The 14,744-nt window shown below is 42.8% G+C and overlaps 2 protein-coding genes across 4 annotated transcripts; one reads left to right on the top strand and one right to left on the bottom strand.

The window, feature by feature from the left end:
- Positions 1–397: 397 nt before the first annotated feature.
- Positions 398–7,297, bottom strand: zbtb1 (zinc finger and BTB domain containing 1). The gene is made up of 2 exons (XM_083688389.1): positions 7,146–7,297; positions 398–5,911 (listed from the first exon to the last, which is right to left on the bottom strand). The coding sequence occupies exon 2, from the start codon at positions 5,905–5,907 to the stop codon at positions 3,844–3,846; it is 2,064 nt and encodes a 687-aa protein (XP_083544515.1). The 5' UTR covers positions 5,908–5,911; positions 7,146–7,297; the 3' UTR covers positions 398–3,843.
- A 4-nt stretch (positions 7,298–7,301) lies between these two features.
- zbtb25 (zinc finger and BTB domain containing 25) lies at positions 7,302–12,606 on the top strand. Of its 3 annotated transcripts, none has more exons than XM_083688390.1 (3): positions 7,302–7,484; positions 9,034–9,222; positions 9,360–12,606. In XM_083688390.1, exons 1-3 carry the CDS (start codon positions 7,456–7,458, stop codon positions 10,510–10,512), a joined length of 1,371 nt encoding a protein of 456 aa, XP_083544516.1. In that variant the 5' UTR covers positions 7,302–7,455; the 3' UTR covers positions 10,513–12,606. The 3 variants fall into 3 exon arrangements, with proteins under 3 accessions (XP_083544516.1, XP_083544517.1, XP_083544518.1); XM_083688391.1 differs by lacking the exon at positions 7,302–7,484 and adding an exon at positions 7,814–7,848; XM_083688392.1 differs by lacking the exon at positions 7,302–7,484 and adding an exon at positions 8,082–8,135.
- Positions 12,607–14,744: the final 2,138 nt, after the last annotated feature.

The raw sequence follows: 14,744 nt of genomic DNA, 5'->3' as shown, positions 1-14,744 counted from the left end.
GTAAAACACATTTTTACTGTCAGTATTTCGCTCATTAACATGTTTTCTCGTGTCAAACTCTAAGTAGGCCTACAGTGTTTCCTGTGTCAAGCCTGCCAGCTGATATCTATCTTAGATTGTAAAAGGTATCTACCCAGTGATGGCTACATGCAGCTCTCCATGTGCCATTTGCATTGCAAATATAAAGCCTTGTTTACCTCTCTATTATGTTATTTACAGAATGACCTTTTCAGTGGATCATAAAAGCGTCGTCCTAATAATCAGGCATAGTGCTGCAGTAGTAAGCCTATTGCCTTAATGAAATGCCGTGCGGTAAATACGTTTTACACAATTGACACATATAAATCACTGAACAGGAATGGTATTTCACGTAACCTGCAACATGACACAAATTAAATGGTTTTAGCATGGAGAGTATCCACTTGCTTTATTAAGAGCTTGACAAAAGGTTTCTCTTTCCAAACATTTATTCATTTACAGTGCCTTCGGAACGTATTCAGAGCCATTCACGTTTTCCACATTTTGTTGTGTTATAGACTCAATTTAAAATTGATTAAATTAAAATAATTTGCCATCAATCCACACACAATACCCCTGAATGACAAAGCGAATTCATTGTTACAAACAATGATTCCTATGCAAATCAGAGACCCTATAAAAACAAATATATTAATTCCAAAATGACATGAACTATTATCCTTGCATTAAGATGGAGACACTTCAACTTATTGAGTGATTTGTTGATGACATTTTTGCATTTTAGCTAATTTTAAGAGTGTCATAGCAAAGGTTCTGTAGCAAAATACTTATGTACATGAGGTATTTCTGTATTTCAATTTTTAATAAATGTACTGAAATTTCAAAAAATGTGTTTTTAATTTGTCATTCTGGGGTGTTGTGTGTGGATTGATGGCGAATTATTTTAAATTGAATCTACAACACAACAAAAATGTGGAAAAAGTGAAAGGGTCTGAATACTTCCGAAGGCACTGTACAAAACAATCAGCCTTTCAAACGGATGATCGGCTACAAAATCATTTTGAACTCTCAAAGATACCAAATCATCAATCAACCAATGATAAAGACACTTCAGAGCTTGAACTGGGTACTAACACAACCCAACCCAATGAAATGACCTTCATAACAGTGACAGTGACAAACAAAATTGAGATCCTCATGACTGATCGCTCTTTCTCTTCAAATAGAATACGAGCCATTGACATCACTGTGAAAAGCAACAAAAGCATCATACAGCATACAGTCTTTGATAAAGACTAATGGAAGATCAGTATCACTTTTGGTGACATGAATTGTTATCTGGTTTTATGCATACCAACTTCTCCTCAACATTTTGCATTTGCAACAGTATAAACAAATGACGAATATATATATATTTTTTTTTTACCACAACCGTATTAGCTAATACAGTATGTCATGACAAACTAGAGAACATTTCACAAACGAAGATTAGAGAGCAAGTATTGTGAAAACTGAAAAAATGTCTCTACTTTTAAATCAAATTATGACTATGTTGCAAAAGTGCAGAATGTCACCTTTTATTTGAGGGTATTTTCATACATCTATCTATTTCACCATGTATAAATAAAAACACTGTATTTAGTCCCCACATTTAAAAAATACAAACACATGGTGGTGAATGATGTAACAATGAGCCAGTGTAACATTCTCACTCATCATTACTCATAGTCATGGCAACATCAGAATTAATCAATTCATTAATTAAAACAAAACATGTCTCCAGATATCAAATATGACCCCTTACTCAGCATTTAAGTACATCCAAAGACTACACGGTAACAGGCTTGATGCAGTCATTGCATGTAAAGTTAATTTGCCCAAATATTGATAAGGGGGGACTACATACCTCAAGCAATTTATTTCCAAATTGTAAAGCATATGTATTCAAATACCCTGAATGAAATGCTGACATTCCGTACTGTTGCCCCATATTCATACGTTTATTACAAACCCAAATTGGTTGAGTATGGAACCACAATTCATATTCTAGGCTAGCTGTCCAAACACATATGGGGGGCACTGTATCTATACCATTGTAGCACTTTTTGACCTACAGTACCGAAGCAGTAATTACAATCATACCCAATGCATTCATTGCATGTTTGATTTAATAAACCTAAATCATTCTAACAGCAACAATTCTGCCACTTTTGATTGTGTTCCAGAACATTCTGAGAAAAGGTAAGCTTTTGTTAGGTCACCAATAATGGTTGTTATAGTAACAAGTGAACCTCCAAAGTATGGGCTTTGACAGCTAGTGCAGTTTGCGTAACCTCTGCACACTGCTGCATATCATATTGTGATGTTTGAGGGATTATGTTCTCTGCAGCGTAGCAATGAGGAATCTAATTTCCCAACAGCCAAAAGTGTGTTACTGTCCAACATGCAGGATCGCTCAAGTACAGCCACGCTCAATAGAACAACATCCATGTACTGTAGAACAAAGCTTTGTTTTGCCTGCTTTGTACACACACAAAAAAATCATACAAAGACAAAATAGTAGCTAAAGCCTCTTCTTACTAAACAACAAACATGTAACTTTGATATCACACCCAAGCTGAGGAGAAAACAGGATAACTTCTCTATGTAATATCAATGAAAAAGAATAAAAGGTAGCCGATATGACTGGAAACTGACGTTTTATGCTGTGTACAATATGCAAAACATCAATATACAGTTTTTGAGAATTAAATTTGACTGTCATTTACAGCAAGTCTAGTAGTTCTCTTGCCGTTGAAGTAAAAACTAACTACTGTACATGATTGTGCAACAATTTTGATCAAGAATGAAATTTAGAATATTATGAATGTTTTTTGTTTCATACAACAAAATAATAAAAGTCAGTATATCATTTCAATTTAATTACAATGTATTACCCCATAGACAGACTTTGAAGCAAATTAAACATTTCCAAGTTGTGTTTGACCCACCATTGCATAGTAAACACATGAAATAATTGATTAGGCAAAAGAGAGAATGCATATTTATACCGTGGTGGCATGATTTTCAGGGATATAACCTTTATAAAGAGTTCATTAAGTGTTTCTGTTTTTTTCTGGTTCCAACCAGTGCCTCAACTTCTAGTGTTTTTGCATTAATTTCTGAAGATCACAAAGCCATTTCACTTCTCACTTCTATGAGATACACAACAATGCCTGTCCGTGCCCCATCACAATTAAATTAGAAAAATGAGGGAAATTACAAAGTCATAGTGACTGACAGACAATGTTTAGAAATGCATTTCAATTACCATGCACCAAAAAAACCTGCAAGGCAAATGCAAGGCACCATACACGGAGAGTTTGTATCTGCCATTCTTAATTCTCGATGAATAAGTGTCTCCATGTCACCATCACAAAAAATGTTTGCGTATTACTGGTATATCATTGAGTAGATTAAAGTGTGGAGTCATGTTAGAATCAAAGATGACATTTCTGCAGGATTTCTTTAATTGGTAAAACTCCATAAACTGTGTGTTTTAGTTCCAGAATGTATGAAAAATCCATGAAAACCGTGCTTAAGGATTTGTCTATCCTATTGATGTCTTACAATTACATTAATTTGTAAGGAGTACAGGGCTGACATCAAAGCTCTAAAATGTATTCCCAAAACTTGAGGCAATAGGTTATAGCCCTCTATAAAACACACTTAGGTTACGCATACAATTTGAAAGTGCAGGAGAATTTTATAAGTTTTCTCTTTTTGGTGTTCCAAGTGCATAAATTTGTTCTCACATTTATGGCTTTTTAAGTAACACAAACATTATAAATGCAGGAGGGACACAGGCAGTACCACGCCCGCCTCTCATAGTCTTTTGGTGTGCTTGGAATTGTAATGGCTCCGCATGTCCTTGCGGAGGCGAAACTTCTCCCCACAGACGCCGCAGATGTACAGGTGCACATCCATGTGCTTTTCCAGGTGCTCGCCGCTGGGGAAGATCTGAAAGCACACCTGACAGATGGTCTCTCCGGCCGACAGGTGCGATATCATGTGGCGCACGTGGTCGTGCTTGAGGAAGGTGCCCTGGTCGCAGACCGGGCAGACGTAGCGCGCCATGCCCTTGTGCATGTCGGTGTGCAGACGCAGCTGCCGCTCTCGCAGGAACTGCTTGCCGCAGGTCTGGCAGGTGAACTGCTTCTCCTTGGTGTGGACGGTGTAATGCTCCCGCAGGTGGCAGCGCTGGTAGAAGCCCTTGCCGCATATGCCACAGAAGTGCTTGCGACGGTGGTCCGGCTCGCCTCCTTCCCCCAGTAGAGCTGGGCGAAACAGCTCCGGTTCGTGACAGGCCAGAGCGTGTTCCAGGGCCAGGCTCTCACTCTGAAACAGCAGGCCGCAGTGGGGACAGGCCAGGTCGCCCCCTTCTAGCAGGCCCTCCTCCATGGCTTGCGGGTCCTCCAGCAAGGGGGAGTCATCGTCCCCATGGGAATCAGACTCCATGCCCTGGGGCTCACCGCAGCGTTCAGCATGCTCCTGGAGCTGCCGGCCTTTGATCAGGACCTGGCCGCACCTCCCGCAGGCACAGATGTGACCCATGTGATTGGAGATGTAGTGGGCTGACTGGTCCTCCTCGGTTAGAAGCGCACCGCACAGCTCACAAGGTGCACACTCCCCGTCTTGCTTCTCCTCTTTGATCTTGCGGACTTTCGCAGGCACACTTGAATCCTCACTGCTGGATATGTGGCCCTCAAATGAGTCATTGCTGTCCTCCATCGTTGAAGCTCCAGCCTCTGGCTCTTTGTCTTGTTTCACCTGATCCCTCATAGTGTCCTTGACCGCACTATACCTTGCACTACAGTCTCTGGCACTGAACTCTCCCACACGGACCACCTTTATGCTTTCCATCTCAGACACCACGTCTTCTTCTGGCTCCACCTTGACAGAGATATTCCTGGTAGAGGCAGGCTCATTTTCCGTTCCAGTCGCCACAGACTTAATCACCGTCTCAGAGTCCGACTTGTGGTCTGGCCAATCCTCTTCACCCTTGCAGATGACTTTGTGCTCTTCGATCCCTTCAGAAGCCGAGCTCTCTGCCTTGTTGGAGTCGTTGTCTGCTTCTGTGCCAGCCCTGGGGTTCTGGAACGCCTTGCGGTTCGTGCAGGTGAGGATGTGCTCAATCAGCAGTTTCTCGCAGCTGAAGACGAAGCCGCAGTCGTCACAGGTGTACGTGCGGCCAAAGCGGGGACGTTCTTTGAAGGTCGAGCTTCGGCCTCCGGGTCTCTTGCGTAGGTCGCAGGGCTGCTCAACCACACTGTCTAGTGGCACTACAACCAAAGGGGGCGCCACCACCTCCTCCACCACAGGCCTGCTAACAGGGACTGTGACACTTGGTCGCACAGTTGTGATGCCAGCTTTTGGAGGACGCTCTGCCTCAGGGGCACTTGGCTTCTGCTGCTCATACATGCGGACTCCAAACATCATCTTCCCGTTAGCTGGGCCAGTTAAGGAAGAGGAACTGGATGAGGAAGAGGAAGAAGAGGACGCTGAGGAGGATGGTGTGAGGTTGGAGCTCCTGATGTCCCTGAGTTCCTCCAGGGAGTCGGGGATGTAGTACATCTGCAGGTAGGCCATGGACGCCTTAAGCTCCTCAAACTCGTAGCTGCCCACCACGATACGGCCCAGATACATGAGTTGCAGGATGAGGTCAAAACACTCAGCGCTAATCTGCATGTTGCTGAGATCCATGCGCGCTGCCCCCTGCTGGTCCCTGATGAACATCATCCTGAAGTAAGAGCTGCAGGCGGCCAGCACAGCCTTGTGAGCCCTGAAGTAGATGTCTCCGATGGCGATGCAGCAGTCGCACAGGAAGCCCCACTCCCGCTGGTTGTTGAGCTGCTGAAGGACATGCTCGCTGTGGCTCGGCCTTGCCATTACCCTGGGAGACAGATGAGAGGAGAGCAGATTCAGCAATGCAATGCTTCATTTTCTCGAAGCGAAATAACAGCAACATTATCAGCAGACTATCTGATTGAAAGCACTGTGCTGTGGGGAAGTTCCCCCCCAAAACATTTGGGCTGTGTCCCAGTAAAAATAAATATATTCAGGTCTCTATTGCAAAAGAGAGGCTATAGGCCTATCTTACCACAACCCAGTCTAGTCATAACCCCGGTCCAGAGGAAACAGCCAACTCGCAAAAAACACTACATTGTAAATTGTAGTTCACTTCCCATGAATGGATTCATTTACACATTTACAGTAGGGCTGCTAATTGAATTCACAGATATAAAAGAGGGTAAATACAAATATTCGAAACTCACGTTATCATATCTAAATAGTGCACTGAAATGTCTCTTTGTAGAGATCTGTGTTACAAATTAACATTGTCTTTGTGACACCCTTAATATAATATATGTCACACTCTCAAGGCTCTACACTAAGTTAGTGTCACATTCAACAGCTTACAAATAGGCCTTTGTCTCACTTTTTAACTAGTTACTGGTACATCAATTATTATATTGTTTTGCTGCCATCTACAGACATACACCTATAGTGACAAATACATGTATTGAGTTTTATCTTGATTTCGTGGCAGCTAATCATCTACGTGTTTACTATCATTATAATTATATCCTACTAAATACACTGTGTACCTCAACTGTACCTTATCTAGGCCTATAGGCTATGGTAAACTCTCTCTGCTGTCAGTGGTGCTTGATCATAGGCGCAGTGAGGTGATGCCCGCATATTTGGCTCGAAATATAACAGTTCATTTGTCGGGACTCGTCCACAGCTCAAATTGAGAGATTGACGTGACATCCCGCCCACGCATTTCCATTGGCCTATTTCGGAGACTCAGTCGTGCGGGCATAGTGGCTGTCAATCAGACCACACTAAAAGTAATAAACTATATGGCTTTAGAATCATGCCGATAAGCAAATCAAAAGAGAGTGATTAACACTACGTGTTTAAAACAACGCGGAGAGATCAAACAAAGTGAACGCAAAATGGAGAGAGAGAGAGAGAGCTCTTCACCAGTGTTGTCGGAAATCTCACGCAAGCACGCACTGCCACCCCCGCGCTGCTTCCCGCATTCACGCGATGAAAAAACACACAGGGTTTTTCCGAACGCAGGAATGTTTACCCTCCGAAAACACTGAAGAAATACTCACCAACACTAAAGGGGGCCGACTGTGGATGTCGTAAAAGTCAAAATGAGCTTTACAGTCCAGAAGTTTTTCACCTTACTGCTTTTATCCAAGCATAAAGTTCGGGAGGAGAATAATCGCGAGGGCGAAGCCCCTTCTGCAGCACGGATGAAAGAACTTCCGCACAGCCGCTGTGTGAGCTCGTGCACCGCACCGAGGCTGCCTGACAGAGATCCAGCCCCACTCACGCACATCCAACCCTCCCCGGACTGGCTGCACAGCACAATAACAAGGCACCAGACTTTAGTTAGCTGAACGCTTGGAACAAACATGGATGACCTCAGAAAATGTGACCTATACTATGTAAGATATCCTGTAATAATCATTGGTATAGATCGTAACACATTGCATTTTTTCTCTCTCTTTTGCGTTCATAACGTCAGTAGACATGCTTCTGTTCATTTTTATTTTTATTTTTCAGTTTCAAGCATTTCGACTACTAAAGCTCAATATAAGATTTGTATAAGATGCCTTTGATGAGCATATATTTTTTGTTTCAGGTTCAATTCGGTTCGTTTGCACGACATCCAAAAACATGAACATAACAAACTAACTGAATTATATTGCCCGTGTGCTCGTGGATTAGGCTGCGTAGGCCTACGATGTGTCCATCTAGTCATTATAACTTTGAACCAAGTTGTCTGAGCGATAGGCGAAAGTGTGTACGGTAATAAGAATTTCCGAAAAGTGATATTTTGAGATTTTGAAACATCAATATTCCTGCATCACCAACATCAGTGTTTCTAAGGAGAAGAAAGAAAGAACATGGTGGTATAAATAGGTAGTTTAATCACCGCTACTCAGGTGAAGTATGTTACCTTCGTATTCACAAGACAGCAAATGTACAGTAGAGTCACGTGACCAGTAATGACGCGAGAATATCAGACTGTGCGAGAATATCTCTGCAGCAACAAATAGACTACGAAATACAAACCTATATTACGCAAATAGGTGGTAAGAAAGTCTTCCGTTTTATCCTTGTACGTGCTTTGTATGGGAAATCCATATGTTTGCATTAAAGCCTATGCGCGTTATGGAGGCTATTCCGTGGTTGTTGGTTTTGCCTGGAACACTTGATTCGGTCGGCAGGAACACTTGATACCACGCAGACGTATGGGGATCGGTGTGATACTGTCGAGAAACAAGCGAGGTTGCTGGCTTTATTGGCGTTATTGAATGTTTGGTTAGATGATATTACAGTTTTTGCATCTGTCATACAGTGCACACGTCTATAGATGACCCTTTAAAACCCCGTTATTCATCCGTGCATGCTTTGTCTGTCAGGCAGCCTCGTAGGCTACATTGTCCGGTGTGCTTTGGAAGAGATAGAATATAGCATAGAATGAATTCATACATGAATACTCGTTTGCACCCAACGCAACAATGTAACAATCGGCCGCACGCTTATGGGCTACAATGTAACAGTGTTCTTGTTCAAAGGCTACGATAAAGATACGGGGGGTTGTAGGTAACTTTACGGAGATTTTACCTATTGTTTTCTGTTTTCCTAATGCAAGAGCGTTCATGGGTGCGTGTTTTTTTGGGGGGAGAGAGGCGGGGGGGTGATTCGACTCTCCGTTAACTCTGTTGAGAAGCCAACATCTGGTCAATACTGCTTTTCAGGAAAATATGAAACTGAAAACCTTTTTTCAACCCTTTTTAGACCAGCAGAGTACGCCATTGTCTCAACAACACCTTTTGAGGGATTTTCCCTCGTAGTACATGATGTCTCATAGAGGTGTGTGTGTGTGTGTGTGTGTGGTAGGCATGGAAAACGAAACCATGTCTAAGCCATTATACGTCTGTGATTTACAGTGTACTCTGCGTGTGTGTGTGTGCTTGTGTGTATCAGGTTGCGAGGGTGCGTCATGGACGTGTCCAGTCACAGCCTGTTCCTCCTGCAGCAGCTGAACGTCCAGAGGGAGTTTGGCTTCTTGTGTGACTGCACCGTTGCCATTGGTAACGTGTACTTCAAGGCCCATCGGGCAGTCCTGGCTGCCTTCTCCAACTACTTCAAGATGATCTTCATCCACCAATCCAGGTTAGCTACCTATACTACATACAGTGCCCTTTCGATGTCGAATATATTTGATAAATCAATAAGCTTTGTGAGAAAACAAATAATTTGAACAATAATAATCATACTTTTCTCCCATTATTTCAACCAACAATCCAAAGTGAGTGCATTAAGATCCAGCCCACAGACATTCAGCCTGACGTGTTCAGCTACCTGCTCCACATCATGTACACAGGCATGGGCCCCAAGCAGCCTGTGGACCAGGGCCGTCTGCAGGAGGGCATCAAGTTCCTCCACGCCTATCAGCTCTGCCCCAAACCAGGGGAAGGTGGCCCTGATGCTACTTCTGATGTGGTTCGCATGTCCAACTTGTACGGCATCCAGATCTCCTCCCAGCTGGCAAACAAGGAGGGCGCTGGGGGCCCGAAGGGCGGCTCGGGGGCCCGGGGTGGCCCTGAGGACGGGCGTTCATCCACCCGCGCAGGCCGCTCCCACGCCCAGCTCTCCATGGCCGTGGGGCTGGAGGGGATCCCCTCTAACAGGCAGCCCTCTGGCGTCCGTGGTGTGTCTTCTGTGGCTTCCGGAGATGACTCGGATATCTCTGCCCGGATCAAGCAGGAGAGGGCGGAGGAAGGGGAGGACGCTGGAGAGGAGGGGGGCCGGGGGCCGGGTTCGCCGTCCCCAGCCCAAGGGAGCAGCCCCTGCCAGGGCCTCCTGTTCAAGGACAGCCCCCTGGCACTGCTATGCCCCCGCTGCGGGGAGCGCTGCTCGTCCCCCGAAGGGCTCCGTGAGCACCTGTTCAATCATGCCGCCTGCGCCCTAGACCCCAGTGGACTGATGGAGGGGCTCTCCCAGGGCGAGGAGGGCCCAGAGGACCAGCAGCACCAGGCCCAGCAGGAGCAGCTGGATGCAGGCTGTCTGGAGGAAGCCTTGAGGCAGAGCCAGGCGCTAGCTGACGAGCTAGCCGCAGAGCTGAGGTGCAGCAGGGGAGGAGGCACCAGTACTCGCAAGCGTAAGATCGCCTGCGCCGTATGCAGCCTACGCTTCGCCCAGAAGAGCCAGCTGCAAGAGCACATGTACACACACACAGGGAAGCCCTCGCGCTACCACCGCTACAACCGTCTCTGCAGCCAGCTCATCCACGCTTCGGGGCATTTCTGCGAGGGGCCACTGGAGGGCACTGTGGGTGTGACAGGTGGCGCTGCGGTGATGACTGAGGAGGCCAACAGGGATGCTCAGGACAATGGCAGCTCCTGCTACTCACTAGACTCAGAGATCTCGCAGGAAAGTGTTGACGCTGTCACTGTAGAGTGACAACAAAACTGTGGGGCAAAAAGGAGTCCAGGTTACACTTAACATGATATAGCTCTCATAATTACTAGTGGAATAGCTTATGGAATTACTATTAACGAGAAGTCAAATGAGAGTACAATGCAGTACATTCTAATGAAGCTCTCACCTTTTTCTATTTTCTTGAAAGAATGGTAAGAATTAATTAGGCTAGGTACCTGTAATCAGAGTCATACATATAGCAATATATTTATGGCTCTGTTTGTAGGTACTGTACCTACTTGTTACATGTGGTACCAAAAGTTATTCCTTTATAGTTACTCTGGAATAATGTTTATGTGACCTGAAATATTTCATCACTTTCCTGGATCCTACCATGACATAGAGGGACTACAAGTCTGTTTCAGTTGTACTTCTTCCTTACCTTTTCCCTCTTATCCCTCCTCTGCCCCTTCTATCCTGTGTCTGGCCAACGCACCCATTTTGGCATCTCTCTGTTGGTAAATGATACCCTGCGTAGTGATCCCAGTGTAAGTGTATATTTATTTATTCAGTCATGTAAAGAGTCTGAATAGAATAGGAAGTTGTTGTTTTTTTAAGGATGTTTTCTCCCTCGGTTGTTGTATTTTACCAGATTAAATCGGTTGGCAAATCAGCAAATACTTTGTGTCAGCGTATGGGATTTGTTAGAAGGAAATTCTTACAAGACCAATGTTTTCCTACTTTTTCCTACCGACGGTTTAAATATAATGTTTTTTTGTTTTTACTACTTTACCCACTTAACAACAGTTGCTCCTCTCGCTTCAGCTCAGCTTGAGGGAACTTCAGATGGCCTGCTCCATTCACTTTCAAGTGTATTAACATTTCAAGTGTTTTGTCTGTGAAAGTGGACATTTATGCAAAAGAGTACTATCACAAGTGTCATTCTGAGATCTCTCAAGTTAAAAAAAATCAGATGTTCAAAGACACACAAAGAGCAATTTGCAGTGTTGGGGAGTAATTCCACTACATACTAGTTTAACTACATTTTCCTGTAGCTTGGTGGTAGTTGAACTAAATTCAAATCTTAGTAGTGTTTTCAGTAGTTAACTACCTTTTTGCCATGTAGAAGTGTAGTGAGCTACTTTTTCCTCCAAAACAATAAACAAACTATTATTCCTGCCCTTGAACTTCAAACGTCCCAACTATTTATTCCCTGACTGCTTCCCGTCTCCCCACTTTGCTCCACCTCACCTGGTTTTTATCTTTCTCAGTGATTTCTGAGTGTTTCAGTCATTTCAGTTTCTGTCATACTGACTAGTCATCTTTCAGTAACTGGCTGTTGTGTGTTGGATGAAGTAATTTCGATATAGTTCACTACCTTTTCAAAGTAGCTTTAGTTTGACAAACTATATTTCTCTCAAGGGTAGCTTTAGTGTAGTTCAACTTCTTCCCTTGTTAAGGAATTGGTAATTTAGTTAAATACATTTTCAGAGTAGCTTCCCCAACACTGGCAATGTGTAATAGGTTGGACATGAGTAGATTACTTATACTGAGATGCTCTGAATTGTATTGCTATGTCATTTTGATTAAGGCTTTGTAGTCCATATCAATTCCTATATTAGCTTTTTATGATAATGGGATTATATAAAGTCAACATTTGATGGTACAGTATGTACGGCAAAGGCTGGTGCTCTTGATTGCTCCACAATGACATTTATTGGATCAGAACCAACCCAGTTTACCATGATAAAGGTTCTGATCCACTAAATATGTTAATGCAGGAAATCAAGAATGCCTGTTTAGTTTTGTCTTTCCAAGCACCTGGAGTTAATGTGTGCTAACTTGTAATGTGTATGTATGGCAAAGGCTATGAGAATGTATGGACTGATCTGGTTGTATTGAACCAGGAGACAATGTACTGTGAGAGACGGCCTGAACCTATCCAAATGTATTGATTACTAGGCTATATCAAATTTGCCTGTCTTGGTATGTTCCTATTTTGTACTGTTTGTGTGTGACTTTGGGTGTGTTGAATAAGCTACTCTTGTTTGGTGTCTCCATTTTGTTATACATTTAAAACATGATTGTGATGTAAATAAATGTCCCTTTTCCATCGATGGAAAATGTTTTGTAAATAAATTTCCTTTTTCCATGAATTGTCCAAAGTGTCCAGTTGTCCATATGTTTTCCATCATTGCTGTAATGCATCAACATCATTGCAAATGGAAATGATTTTCATATTTATCAGTACCGTTAACCTCTCTTGCAGTAACAGCCTTCTACCACCAGAGGACTCTTGAGAACAGAGGGGCCTGACCAGCCCTTCCTCATCTGCCCAATGATTCATGGTCCTCTGAGTGCGGGGTAATGGAATGGCTGTACACAGAATGTATTATGCATTTCTCTGTGGAGTTCAACAATTAAATATTAAAACTGACAGATGGCTTCTCAGACAATCTACTAGTACATTCAAATTCAAACTATACCCCAGTAAACCCTTAAAATATAGAATTGTGAGATAACGTGTGTTTTGGAATGGAATTATGCATTATGATGACATTATTTATTGTTATTTTGGCTATTGTTTATGGGATATGTTATATGAAAAGCAATATGGGGTAGCACACCTGGATACACCATGCAGTATTTTCTGGGAGTCCATTAGTTTGCACCTACTTTGGCAATTACTGAAGATATAGGGGGGGAACCCTGCAAAGCACGTATGATAGGACTCGGCTCCTCAGCATGCCAGATAACAGAGTAGCAACGGTTTTCCTCTGGGATCTTTCAATTGGGGTGCATAGGCAAAGGCCACAGCTGACCTTTCAAAACATTGCTTTGAATACTATTATTTTTAAAACTAGAAGCAAATAAGATGTAAATGCCATCAAAAGTATTTTTAAAATTTTAAAGAAGATGGTCAGAAGACAATAACAGACCTAAACTCCTGCTTTGATTACTTTTCAATGGCACATAATAGTAGTTGGCAATTCATATTCAAACATGATCGGCCTAACCCCCCTTTGGTCATGAAGCCCACTCTTTTTAGTTTAAAGTTTCAATTCTTTATTCTTTATTTAGATTCTTTATTTGTCACGTGCATACAAGTATACAATGAAATGCGAAAGTGACAGTGCCACAGAGTAGTGCAACAATAAGTTTTAAAATAAAATAAAATAAAAATAATAAAGAATAAAAATAAATAGAATATAAGCAGCAGTATAAACAGCGGTGAAGCAATGTACACAATGGAATGGCTATATACAATGGCAATGACAGGTTGACAGTACAGTTAATTACAGTGAAAGATGAGTCTGCAATGGATAATTATGTGTGTGCGTATGTGCTATGATGTCAGTGAGTGTGTGAGTGTCTTGAGGGGGGCATCATCGTTGATGATCCTGATGGCATGGGGGAAGAAACTCAGTCTTAGCCTCTCTGTTCTTGCTGCATGACAGCGAAGGTGTTTGCCTGACCGCAGCAGCTGAAACAGTCCATTTTTCGGGTGGTGAGGGTCCTTCATTATCCTGTAGGCTCTGGTCCTCAATGTTTCAATGTTTCAATGTTTTATTCTCATATGTATTGAGAAACAGGGGAGTCTATGACAGTACAATTCCTACTCGTAAGCTTTATAATTGTATGCATAAATACTTTTTAAACTTGCTACATTGTCGTGAAATATTGTCATATATATACTCATATACTCATATGTCAATTACCACATATACCTTATACATTTTCAATAAAAACAACAGTAGCATTTTAATGTACTTGGCGCAAGTCTAGTACAAACCTATGGTAAACTGACAATACGACACTTTCAAAACACAAAGACTCACTGAACAGTTAAAACGTATGTGACGATTGTTAACATTGAGTGCTACGTTTCATATTGTAAAAGACAATTGATTGTAAAAATAGATAGTGTCAATACAGTTCTCTGACAGGCACAAACAACAGCAGCTTGGTTTGTTGACAAAAGCACAGTTGTTGTTGTTGTTGTTTACACTGTAAACAATAAGTATTTTACAGACTTGTCACTGACTGCTACATACAGTATAGGTATCTCTTCTCACCATGAGCCTGACCTGAGTGTTAGCTGTTGACTGAGCACTCAATCTAAACGGGACTGTACAGATTGGGACACAAGCAGGTGTTGGATGGAGTCACTTCTAGCTGCTGATCTAAAGCCTGCAGTGGGGAAACACGGTGGGAGGATGTCAAGCGTGATCTCTGCACCCTTGTGCCTCCCGGTGGACATTAGTGGGAGTGCC

The sequence above is a fragment of the Argentina silus genome (genome assembly GCF_951799395.1).
Source record: "Argentina silus genome assembly, chromosome: 17".
In the NCBI taxonomy this organism is placed as follows: domain Eukaryota; kingdom Metazoa; phylum Chordata; class Actinopteri; order Argentiniformes; family Argentinidae; genus Argentina; species Argentina silus.
The sequence above is the reverse complement of the archived record's forward strand: the minus strand, read 5'-3'. Positions and strand labels throughout refer to the sequence as shown.